The sequence below is a fragment of the Triturus cristatus genome, chromosome 8 (assembly GCF_964204655.1).
Source record: "Triturus cristatus chromosome 8, aTriCri1.1, whole genome shotgun sequence".
Classification (NCBI taxonomy): domain Eukaryota; kingdom Metazoa; phylum Chordata; class Amphibia; order Caudata; family Salamandridae; genus Triturus; species Triturus cristatus.
In genome coordinates, this window is record NC_140591.1 from 355,704,432 (window position 1) to 355,717,702 (window position 13,271).

At 46.8% G+C, this 13,271-nt stretch overlaps 1 protein-coding gene across 2 annotated transcripts in view; it reads left to right on the forward strand.

Moving 5' to 3' along the window:
* PDS5B (PDS5 cohesin associated factor B) overlaps positions 1–13,271 on the forward strand; it is an 802,561-nt gene that overhangs the window by 308,319 nt on the left and 480,971 nt on the right. For both annotated transcript variants that reach the window (XM_085621687.1, XM_085621686.1), the window contains exon 16: positions 9,686–9,825. In XM_085621687.1, the coding sequence (XP_085477813.1) occupies positions 9,686–9,825 (140 nt within the window). The remainder of the gene's footprint in view (positions 1–9,685; positions 9,826–13,271) is intronic.

The following is a 13,271-nucleotide window of genomic DNA, read 5'->3' on the forward strand; positions in this document are numbered from 1 at the left end:
CAAATATGACGCCGGTCCCTGCCTCCGGCTTGGCACCTTTTCCACTACCACTTTAACTCAACATACCTTCAGGCTCTTCTCCTTGGGCACAACTAGCCTCCCCCACTGACCCATCCTGTGCCAAAATCTTTACCACTGGCACCACAGTAGTTGCCACCAGTGCTGCAGCTGCCGTCACCAGCTCTGCAGCCGATCCCACTGCCCACAAGACCTCTGATGGTGTTTCCTCTACACAGATCACGAAGAAATGCACAGCATATCATATTAGAAGGAAGATATTACTTAAGAGATTGTGATCGAAGCAAAGATCCATTTCCTGATCCGGACATCTGAGTTTTACTCTGTACCCGGACTTTGCAGAACTAAAGGACAAAAGTGATGTAGACACTTTTGCGTCAGTAGAAGCTTTACTCTTTGTTAGGGTTACTGCCCCCAGAAGTCACTAAAAAGAACGCACGGGACCTTGGACCTTCAACTCCCCTTCCTCTTAGTTCAAGGCAAACATATTAACAGACATGCTGTACACCACGGCCCATTCTGCAGACCTTTTAACAGACCCTAGCTAAGCTCAGGTGAATCTGGTGGGAGCAAGGATTTACAGACTGGTCCTGGGTAATCCAGCCTTTTTATCGTCACTCGAGACCCTCATAGTCCAAGCATCCTGCTCGTCCATGATCTCGCTGGGAGTTTTCCCTACCACAACATTGAACATGGAATGCAAGGAGACTGAAACGTTTGCCCAGAAATTGTTCTCTGCAGGCCATATGGCTCTGATGATCCTAAACGCCACCTTCCTCAGGCTACACCCACCCCATCAAGACGTGGCCAAGTTAGTATTACCTGACTTGCAGAAGCATTTGCACTCCGCAGAGCTGGTAAGAGGTAGCCATGAAGCAGGTCATTCAATCTGGTCTTAAAATGGTAGACTCTGTGGCTCAGGCCATGTTAACATCTGTATCCCTTTGTCACCATTTGTTGCTGGGAAAGTTTAGGATGCTCCTAGGATGTATATTCCACTCTTATTCACCTTCCCTTTGATGGTTCACATCTCTTCAGAGCAAAGGCTGACGGCTCTCCATAGGTTCAAGGAGAGTAAGGTGGATGCCATTGTGTATCCATTTCAGGGAGCATTATGGGACTAGTTTCACTTGAGGTATAACTTTCTGCCTCACTACATGTTTCCTCCCATGCCCTTGATTCCTCAGGTTCTGAGGAAAATTCACCTCGACGGGGTCCAAGTCATTGTGATAGCCCTGGTATGGCCAATAAAGCCCAAGAAAGGTGTGTGATGGAGAAATGGCAGACCTTTCATTGCGCCCCTTGCTCATCTCCCTCTAAGTTTAGACCTCCTCTGTCGCAAGGATAGGTTCTGCACCCCAGTCTCAAGAACCTCCACCTTCATGCCTGGGGATTGAGAGGGGTCATCCAAGTGCCTTTTTTTTTTACCTTGTGAAGTGGTGTATGTTATCTTATGTGCTGCAAACACTCCGCCAAAACAGTGTATTCAGAGAGTTGGATTAAGTTTGTAAAGTGGTGTACACATCATTTTATAGACCCTCTTCAGACCCACTTATCCGACATTTTGCACTTTGTCCTCTTGTTGGCACACAAATGTGTGCAGTGGGCATGGTTAAGAGGTAATTGCTGTCTTTGTCAGCTTTTCTATGTCTCCAGGACAAGCCGGCTCTCTTAAAGTCATCAATAGCTATCAGTTTTTGGAACGGCTTCACCAACAAACTGCTCCCTCCTCCTTTCATTATGCCTCAGTCGGACCTCAACCTTGTTTCACGCTTTTAATGTATTCCCCATTTGAACCTCTCCACGTTTGCCAGTTGCGATTGGTTACTTTTAAGACAATTTGTCTTGTGGCAATCATATTGGCTATGCATGTTTGTGAGTTGCAGGGACTTGGCATCAAGCTCCCTTTCATGGTGTTCTTTTCTGACAATTTGGTTCTCACAACCAGGACTGCTTTCCTGCCCAAGGAGTGGTTATGCCCTTTTGTTTTAGGCCAATCTATGACCTTGACAGCCTTCTTTCCTCCTTCGCGTGCTATTAAAGAGGAAGAGAGGCTTTATAGACTAGACACTAGGCGAGTGGTCAGCCTATGTGGACAGAACTAAGGAGTCGAGAGTGGATTTCCAGCTGTTTATTGACTACGCAGGGAAGATGAAGGGCAAGGCAGTGCATAAGGGAACACTGACTAGGTGGATTATTTTGTGCATCAAAATATGCTATGCTTTGACCCTTTTGCAAATTTATGCTGCTTGGATATGGAAGTGTGGAGTAAATGTCACTTCACTCGCTTTGTCCTTCAACACCTTTTAGTTTAACCAGCCCATCACCCACCTCCTTGTTGGGTACTGCTTGAGGAATGTGTTCAAAAGGTGAGGAATCTGTAGAAGCATCCATCAGAAGACAAGGTTACTCCACTCCGGTAACAATTTTTCCGGTACTTCTGGATACCTTGTCTACAGGTGGATACTGCATCTACCTGCAGATTCCTCACCGCCTGCCCTCTTCTCCTTTTCATGGCTTGTTACTAAGTCAACTATTTAATAAGGTCTCAGTACTAGCAACTCCACTGCTCCTAACTCAACTGATGTAATTCTCATTTTATTCGCCTCAAAGGCATGTGAACACTGGATGGGAAACTGATGTCAGGGTGCCGTGGGGGTGTTTTGGGACTCCAAGGACATAATGGCGTAGCTTCTAGCGCAGAAGTGGAGCCAGCGGCCCTTCCGGTGTGGAAGGCTATTGAAATGTTTCCGCATTGATTCTGAAGCCTGGGACTATTCAAAAGGTGAGGAATCTGGAGGTGTATATATAGTATAAACCAGAAAGATTGTTACCTTAGGTAAGAAACCTGTACTTCCAGAGAACATGAAAGCAGAGGTAATAAAGCATATGAACAGATCTTACTCACAAAATATCTAAACTACACAGCAGACTAACCCACAATATCAGCCTTAACCAGATTATCCATGTTTATCGTTATTCTACCTTTCTGTGCTTGGACATCCATAAAAGGGTCGACTCTTGGGGCCTATTTAAAATGCAAATGGGTTTTGCCATTGTCATTGAGCTTGATTTAATCTTGTCTTTCCTTTGAGTTGAATGAAGCATTAGGGATGTATAAGTCTTGAAAAGAAGGGGAACCTGCATTTACAATCCCAGTGTGCAGGTTTGGAAGTGTGCATAATCCCTTTCTCGCCCTAAACCAAGATTCTGGTGAGGAATAGCCGCCCCACCTCCAGTAGTGTTCAAGCAGTACAGAGCTCTGATGGATAGCGAAATATGAAGCTCTCACAGGGGCTTGTGACTTAATCCACACCGCGCCCGGGGTGTAAGTCTCCAAATCTGGGTCTTCAATATTCCGATCATACTCATGGAAAAATGTGTTCGAGGCATATGAGCTGCAGATTACACACTTTTGCATAGATCGCCATCTGGTGTTGGGCCCGGATGTTTGCAGTTTTTTTTTCCTCTTGGAAAGTCTTTGGAAGTCACGAGGTCGGTGACTCCTCCCTTGGTTCGTATTGCGCATTGGCTTCGGCTCCATCCTCAGATTGTTTTTTTCCGCCATCGGGCTCGGATGCAATACTTCGCGCTCCGGTTCCGAACATTCCAGTTCGACGATCGAAGCGGAATCCTCGCTCTCCGCAGTATTGTTTAGACACTGATCTCCTCAATCACCTTCTTCTTCGACGCACCTTCGATTCCAGTCATCGGCGGTGGCCTTCGGGCTTATCCAGGCTCCGGTCCCGGCTGATAGAAAGAACTCCATTCAAGAAGTGCCCTCGATGTGGGTCCAAATTCCCCCACATCGATCTTCATGAGGTGTGCAACCTCTGCCTCTCCCCTGAACACGAGGCTCGAGACTGTCCCGCCTGCAAGTCTTTTAGATCCAAAAAGACTATTCGAGATCGAAGGGCCAGACGAAAAATGGCGCACTTCTCGACCTCCGTTCCAGTCGACATCTTCGGGGACGACGTCGAAGCTCCGGGACACCAGCAGACCGAAGAGGACCTCGACAGTGCTTCCGAAGCCGACGACTCGGATGTGGAGGACATCACCCCGGCGCAGAGGGTCGTGAGTAAAATACCCCTTCCCACACCCGCGCCGATACCCAAAAAGGCTTCGGTCACGCCTTCGCCTTCGGGCCTAGGCAAGACCAAAGACACTGCTTCGGACACTCCACCTTCGGGCCCGGTGACGAAGCCAAGTAAGCCTTCCGGCGGCTCGGGCTCAAGCCAGCCTGCCAGCGGTGCCGAAAAACAGCCTTCGGCACCGAAGAAGAGATCAGCCTCTACCTCGACACCGAGCTCCACACCAAAGCCCTCGGTGTCGAAACCCAGCCTCTCGGTGCCGACCAAACATCATAAGGCCCTCCGCACCGACACTCCCGCGCCGAAGCCTGTCTCGGCACCGAACAAAAAATCGGAGGTTCCCAAAAAGCACGGCACAGACAAGCCTTAGAAGCCATCGGCGCCGACCGAACAACCGGTGTCGCAAGAACTTTTTACACCGGATCCTTTGCAAAAGACACTCACCAAGGATCCAAAAACTGGACATTTGGCACTGTCTTCTAAAAAGAGACATGTGGACAAACCAGCTCCACCTCCACCTCCAAAGAGGAAGGACTGTGCTACCTCCCCTTTCAGAGTGCCTTCCCCGCCTCCTCCACCCTCTCCACCTCCACCTCCACCCCCTCCACCTTCTCCACCCCTGCCTCATCGCTCTCCAACCCAGTCTCCAGACAATGATGATCAGGGGGACCCATACTACGACCCAGCAGATGTGCCACAAGACCCCACCCCTACAGGATCCCCAGACCCCTGGGATGATTATAATAATCCAGACATTCCAGATGTCCCTCAAGATGACCTCTATCCATCCAGGCCAATGCCACCAGAACACTCACTAGGTTTTCACCACCTACTTCAGAGGGCGGCACATTATCACGGGGTAGAGCTACACACTGACCCAGTAGAGGAAGATTTCCTCCTAGACACCTTTGATACTGCACATAGGTCTACTGCTATACTACCTATGCTCAAAGCGGTGATAAAACATGCGCCAGAGGTTTTTAAAGACCCAGTCAGGGCTAGGGTCCTAAACCCACGCATAGAAAAAAAGTATAAAGCTGCCCCTACAGATCCTGCCTACATCAAAGGGCCAGCACCACTGGATTCCCTAGTGGTATCCACCGCAAGAAAAAGATCAAACTCCCAGGCGTCAGGCGAAGCACCACCACCTGACAAAGAATCAAAGCTCATGGTTGCGTCAGGAAAACGCACTGCGTCACAGGCAGCTAATATATGGCGTATCGCCAACACTCAAGCGCTATTAGCCAGATACGACATAGCGCATTATGATGAACTAGAAACCATCATGCACCATCTCCCAGAAAAATATAAAAATAGGGACAATGAATTAATCCAAGAGGGTAAGACCATAACTAATACCTCTTTACGCTGTGCCTTAGACGCAGCAGACACAGCTTCCAGGGCCATTAACACCAGTGTCCTACTCCGTCGACACGCTTGGCTGAGAGTGTCAGGCTTTAAACCCGAGGTACAAGCCTCCATATTAAACCATCCGTTCGATCAGGAACATTTATTCGGTCCAAAGATAGATGAGGCCCTCGAAGATGAAAAAAGATACAGATACGGCGAAATCTATGGGAGCCCTACAGTCACACCCTCCTAGACGCTCCTTTCGCCGCTCTTCCTTTCGGGGCACGGGCAGAGGCTACTCCTCAGATAGCGCGTCCACGTCCTACAAATCCCCTCCTCAGTCCACCTTCACAAAAGGTTATCAAAGAGGCGGCTATAGAGGCAATAACAATAAAGGCAGAGGCAAAACAAATACCGCCCGCTCTGCCACAACGCCTACCCAATGACTTTCCCCTGCTCCCCCCAGACCATCCCACTCCGGTCGGGGGCAGACTAAAAAATTTCCTTCACGTCTGGGAGTCCATCACATCAGACAAGTGGGTGACCCAAATTATTCGTTCAGAGTACTGCCTGGAACTCACATCTACCCCCCACATTCCACCCAGCAACACCCAATGTCACAAGAACATTCCACGTTACTAAAACTGGAGGTGATCTCCCTCCTACAAGAACACGCAATAGAACAGGTCCCCCACGATCAGCAAAATGCAGGGGTCTACCCTATATTTTCTGATACCAAAAACAGACGAGACTCTACGACCTATCTTAGATCTCCGGCCTCTAAACACATACATACATTCGGACCATTTTCACATGGTAACACTTCAGCAGGTACTTCCGCTCCTCTCCCAGAACGACTTTCTCACCACACTGGACTTGAAAGACGCGTACTTTCACATTCCGGTACACCATGCCCACAGAAAGTACCTCAGATTCGTAGTGGACGGGCAACACTACCAGTTCAAGGTGCTCCCATTCGGGGTCACAACAGCACCACGGGTATTTACCAAGTGCCTAGCGGTAGTGGCGGCACACCTCAGAAGACAGCACATTCAAGTCTTCCCGTATCTGGACGACTGGCTAATTAAAGCCGCGTCCTACAACCAATGTGTACACCACACCGCCACTACAATCCAGCTACTTCACCAACTAGGCTTCACGGTGAACCACCAAAAGTTCCAGCTAACACCATCCCACATAAAGCAATACCTCGGTACCACCATAGACACCTCAAAAGCCATTGCCTACCCCAATCCGGCAAGGATCGCAAGCATTCAGGCTTTGCGTCAAAAATTCATACTTTTCAACACTCCCTCCCAGCAAGAGTGTTTATGCAACTGATAGGGATGATGGCCTCTTGCATTTTTATAGTGCCTCATGCAAGACTCCAGATGCGTCCACTCCAAGAGTGCTTAGCGCGCCAATGGAACCAGGCCCAGGGGCAACTGATAGATCTGTTGTTGGTAGACGGTCGCACCCATCGCTCTCTGCAGTGGTGGAACACCACAAATCTTTCCAGAGGCCGACCGTTCCTGGACCCGGTTCCACAAATAATCCTGGCAACAGACGCATCGCTCTCCGGCTGGGGGGCTCATCTACTACACCTCGCAGTGCAGGGCACATGGACGCCGCAACAAAAGTTACTCCACATCAATCATCTGGAGTTACTGGCAATCTTTCTAGCCCTAAAATCCTTTCACACACAGATCTTAGGCAAGGCAGTCCTTATCCGCACAGACATGACCGCCATGTACTACATCCAAAAACAAGGCGGCACACACTCTCCACAGCTCTCTCAACTAGCACAGAGCATATGGAGATGGGCAATTCCACACAAAATCTTTCTCCTAGCCCAGCATGTCCCAGGAGTCCAGAACACCATGGCAGATCTGCTCAGCAGACAGACACAGCAGATCCACGAGTGGGAACTTCACCCGCAGGTTCTTCACCCGTTCTTTCAGATGTGGGGGCATCCACAGATAGACCTATTCGCCACCCACGAAAACAAAAAATGCCCAAGCTTCGCCGCCAGATACCCACACCCATTGTCCAAAGGCAATGCGATATGGATGAACTGGTCAGGCAAATTTGCATACGCCTTTCCACCTCTCCCTCTAATTCCATTAGTGGTGCGAAAGCTACAACAGCACTCCCTCACACTCATTCTAGTAGCTCCAACATGGGCCAGACAACCATGGTACACCACGCTGCTGGAACTCTCAGTAGTGCCACACCAAAAATTACATCTCTCACCATGCCTCCTAACCCAGAACCATGGAGAGATCAGACACCCGGACCCAGCTCAGCTCAACCTTGCGATCTGGCTCCTGAAATCCTAGAATTCGGATACCTGAACCTTCCCCCCGACTGTATGAATGTTATCAGAGAAGCTAGACGTCCTACCAGTAGAGCCTGCTACGCTGCCAAGTGGAAAAGATTTGTTGTTTATTGCCATAACAACACAATCAACCCTCTAGACGCATCCATACAGCACATCATATGCTACTTACTACACCTACAAAGATGTAACCTAGCATATACATCCATTTGGCTACACCTCGCAGCAATTGCCGCTTACTTACAAAACAGACAGCACCTATCACTTTTCAGAGTACCTGCCATTAAAGCCTTCATGGAAGGCCTAAAACGAATATTCCCCCCCCCCCCCCCCCCCCGAGTGCCACCCTCACCTGTGTGGAACTTAAATATAGTGCTCACAAGGCTAATGGGACCGCCTTTTGAACCCTTGCATAAATGCGAACTGCAATTCCTCACATGGAAAACAGCTTTCCTTGTAGCCATCACCGCCCTTAGAAGGGTCAGTGAGATACAAGCACTTAACTATACAAGAACCTTTTCTCCAAATGCACCCGAACAAGGTTGTCCTACGTACCAACCCAAAATTCCTACCCAAAGTCATCTCACCCTTTCATCTAAACCAATCAATAGAATTACCGTTTTTTTTCTCGCAACCTCAAACTGTTGTAGAAAGGGCTCTACACGCACTGGATGTTAAAAAGGCCTTGCTTTACTATATCCAAAGAACACAACCTTTCAGGAAGACAAAGCAACTGATTGTCTCTTTCTCTCCACCTCATAAATGCAACCCCATCTCTAAATCAGGGATAGCTAGGTGGATTGTAAAATGCATACAGATTTGCTACCACAAAGCAAAACGCACGCTATCTGTTCCCCCTAAAGCCCGCTCTACAAGAAAGATAGGGGCTTCTATGGCTTTTCTAGGGAACTTCCCATTAGATGATATCTGCAAGGCAGCTACATGGTCAACACCGCACACTTTCACTAAACATTGCTGTGTAGATGTGCAAACCAAGCAACAAGCTAGTGTGGGCCAGGCTGTACTAAAAACACTACTTCAAACCACTGCAACAGATACCGGTGGTCGCCGCTAAGGTTGGGAACTGCTATATAGTCTATGCAAAAGTGTGTAATCTGCAGCTCATATGCCTCGGAACGGAATATGCTACTTACCAGTATGCATCTGTTCTTGGCATGTAGAGCTGCAGATCTACACACGCCCACCCGCCTCCCCGGCTACCTGTATCTGTTCCAGTCTATCTTATTTAGATACAACACACATGGGTTTCTTCACTGTTATTACTACGCTCCATCTTTCCCTGTTGGCGAAAAACAATCTGAGGATGGAGCCGAAGCCCATGCGCAATACGAACCAAGGGAGGAGTCACCAACCTCTTGACTTCCAAAGACTTTCCAAGAGGAAAAACAAACTGCAAACATCCGGGCCCAACACTAGATGGCGATCTATGCAAAAGTGTGTAGATCTGCAGCTCTACATGCCAAGAACAGATGCATACTGGTAAGTAGCATATTCCTTCTGGTGGATATTCTATCTAGTTGCAGATTCCTCACTGCCCTCCCATCTCCCCGTTCTGTGGTTTCGGGTTTTCTATCCAAAAAAAGAAAAAAAAAATCTCTACCTAGGAATCTGCACACTGTTTTACTGAATTTACTGTGAGCTCCATGACTGAGGGCGCTAAATAGCACATGAAAGAAAATGATGGCACGTATTGAGGCAGAGAAATTGGATTAATTGTTGCGAGCCCTATGCATAAATAAAGCATGGGGCTTATTCTTCTGAAAATGAGCATGTTGTATGTACAAATGTTAGTTTAAGACAAAGCAAACGTGTCCCTGAATGAAATTAATTATGAACATCTCCTTCTTTAAAAAAAATATTTTTATAGGGAACTTACCAGATCCTGGAAAGGCCCAAGATTTTATGAAGAAATTTACACAAGTTTTAGAAGACGATGACAAAATCAGAGGCCAGTTAGAGAAACTTGTTAGTCCGACGTGTTCATGCAAGCAAGCTGAAACTTGTGTGGTACGTTTTATTAAAAAATACTCAAATGTTTGTTGTATAATATATGAATTGTATGAAAACTGTTTTTCAAAATGTCACTTTATAGCGTGGAATGATTATTTTTCATTTTCTCATGTTTTATGCCGTATTGGTGGCAACACTGAGTGATGGGGATTGCCCAATGCTCAGTGAACCCTGGAACAGCAACCCTCATGAAGTTTAGGCGATAAAAGGTTAGAAGGGTGATAAAACGATTTTGGTGAATGGGCTCCCAACGTTGAACTGGGGGGGAAAGGGGAAGATAGTAAGACTTTTTTCACAAAAGCACAATATTCCATTATTAGAGCAATTTAGGGATTAGTATGAAGTATTAAAACTCACCAGACCAATCTCTGTTTCAAATCACCAAGATAGTGATCCCATCAACCCATTCATTGAGATTTCCAATGTTTTAGTAATTCATAGGAGTACACCCTAGAGAGTCTTGCATCAGTCCCACTTTGGACTTAGTGTAATTAGCCACTGATTGTCTTTCTTTTTAACAGTAGCCCACCTATGTCCCTCTGCCCAACAGCCAGTTTTCTCTGCAGCGTCTACGACGGTCCTACCCACACAGGTGAAGAATCCCCCCCATCAGAACCACAGGACCAGCATATAATTTGAAGAAAATAACTTATGAGTGGTAGCCCTGTATCTCTTTAAGTCTCCCTACTGTGTGCCCAGTCGAAGTGGCTCTTCCCCACCCCTGTATGCCTCCCAAATCCTTCCTCAGAAAGGCCACATGGTTCCGCATAAAAAGATTCTCTACAAACATTGAGTTGAGCATTTTCCCACCCCCTTTCTGCTTTAGTGGGTGAAGGGGTAATCTCAGTCTCCCATGCAAGAGCCAGATACAGGAGTATTTCTGGAAAAGGCTTCTAACTGCATATTCCTTACCTTAGAATATTCCCCAGGTGTCTGACTTGACCTGGCAAATTTTGAATAGTACCTCTACTCTCCGGTAGTTTTTGCCAACCGCTCCGTGTCGTCCACGCTGGATTTGACGTGCATGGTGCGTATATAGATACTGCCCCAGGGCACGCTAATAGTCGTGGATCCGGTGAGCTACCACGGTCACTATTGGACAACTTTTTTCAACTTTTGTCTGCATTTTTTCCCAGTTGTTTCTAGTGTGCTAGGTACATGTTCCCGACAAAACCTACAGGTTTTATACCTTGCGGGGAATGTTTGACAGTTGTCTGTGACTGAGTTCGAGCCACAACTCCGATTAGTTGTTGATGCACCCGAAGATGATTCAAGAACGGAAGCCAAAGCTCCTCGTGGCACAGCATCGAAAACCCCCACATTGCTCCTTGTCTCTTGGAAAATCTCGGGCCCATTACTAGAGGCGTTCTTGCTGCCGGTCATCCTCTAAGTCAGTCATTGTCGAGTAAGTCAATGAAAATCAAGAAGAAGCATAGTTTGACTTCTCAGTGCCCCTCCAAGTCCCTAGAGTGGCCATGGGGCATCATCATGTGTCTGGGCCCCGCTTTTATTTTATTTTTATTTTATTTATAAGGTTTTATATAGCGCGGACTAGACCCGATGAGGGTATCAGAGCGCTTTACATAAATTATATCAAAAGAAAAGTTGAGCGCTTGTCACATATAAATGAATATCTAACATGAGATTGTATATGTTGTAAGTTCTCGTTGCAGGTCAGGATTGTGTTAGTCATTCTCGTTCGGAGTTCATCACGCATCCTGGTAGATGAGCAGCTTCTGGTTGGTATCAACTTGCCTCAGGGCTGGGATCAGGAGAGAGTTTTATTCTTTAGAAGTAGTTTGACTTTTTTTTTTTGAAGGAGGTGCTGGAGGGGTTAATTCTGATTGCTTGGGGCAGGGCGTTCCATATCCTCGGTGCTAGGCCAGAGAAGATGCGTGTGTAGGTTTTCTTTTTCTTAAATGTTTGTAGTTTCAATAGCAGGGTGTTGGTACTTCTCAGAGTTCTGCTATTGCCTGATAATTCAAGTTTATTGGCTAGATATTTTGGTGTATTGAGGTGCAGGGCTTTGTGTCATGCATGCAATTTTTAGCTGTGCTCTTGCCTCATAAGGGGGCCAATTCAGTTCCTTTAGATCCAGGGTGATGTGGTTGTTCTGTCAGTGACAAGTCTTGCAACCGCGTTGAGTGAGGCTTTTAGAGGAGCCAGACTAAATCTCGGCAGGCCACATAAGGTTGTATTTCCCATAGTCTATTCTGGGTAGAACTAATGATTGAACAGCTGTTTTTAGGTCGTTGTCGTTGAGGAAAGGTTTTAGTTTTCTGAGAATGCTCATATGAAAGTTGACTCCTCTGGTTGCTGTGCTGATGTGGTCCCTCATGTTGAGATTCTTATCCAGTATTATTCCCAGTGATCTTGTGGAATCGATAATGTGAGGTTTGCATTTGAGGGCTGTTAGGTGTTTCATCCAGTTTATTATGTCACCTTGTCCTTGTGGTGGGGCGATTAGGAGAAAGTCAGTGTTGAACGCATTGTGTTTGAGGTGGTTCTTTGTTAGCCAGATGTGGGTTTTTTGTACAGTTGTGTTGAGTAGGCGGATGTCATCCGGCGCTGATATTTTTAGGTATAGTTGGGTATCATCCGTGTGCATGTTGTAGTGGATATTGGAGAGTTTCAGAATTTCGGTTAAGGGTTCCATGAATAGATTGAAGAGGGTAGGAGATAGATAGGGTGATAGGGCCGAACCTTGCGGGACTCCCAGGGTGACCAGTGTGTTCAAGGATAGCGATTGGTTAATCTTGATTCTTTCAGTTTGGTTGTCTAAGAAGGAGGCAAACCACTTCAGGACAGCTCCTGATAAACCCATTCTGTGTTCAAGTAGGTCTAGGAGACTGATCTGTTTGACCGTATCGAAGGCTGATGATAGGTCTAGGAGGATTAGGAGGTAGGATTAGTTTTGATCTAGTATCCTGAGAGCGTCATCGACGATGTGGGTCATGGCCGTTTCTGTGATTTTGCCTGAAACCATATTGTAACTGGTCAATGAGGTGGAATTGGGCTATATGGTTGCATCGTTGGGAGTGGATGCACTTCTCCAGTAGTTTTGCTAGTGTAGGAATAGTGGATATTGGACAGTAGTTATATAGAATTGTGTGGTCAGCAGTGAGTTTTTTAAGAATAGGGGTTACCTGTCCTTCTTTTAAGCAGCTTGGAAGGGTTCCTTGCGATAGAGATGCATTCACTATCTTTGTCCAGATGGGTATAAGAGCAGTTTTAATCTCGCTGAAGATGTTGGCTGTAAGCGGATCACAGAAGTGGTTTGAAGGTTTGAGTGTTGTTACTAACTTGAGGATGTCATTTTTGTCAAAGATTTTAAGTGTTCCAGGATGCATTGTTTTTGTGGGTAAAATCATGCTGGATATGTGTTTGTTCCGATTGTGGCCCGATGGGTTATGTGGGGGCAACAATGAGAGTTGTTCATTTGC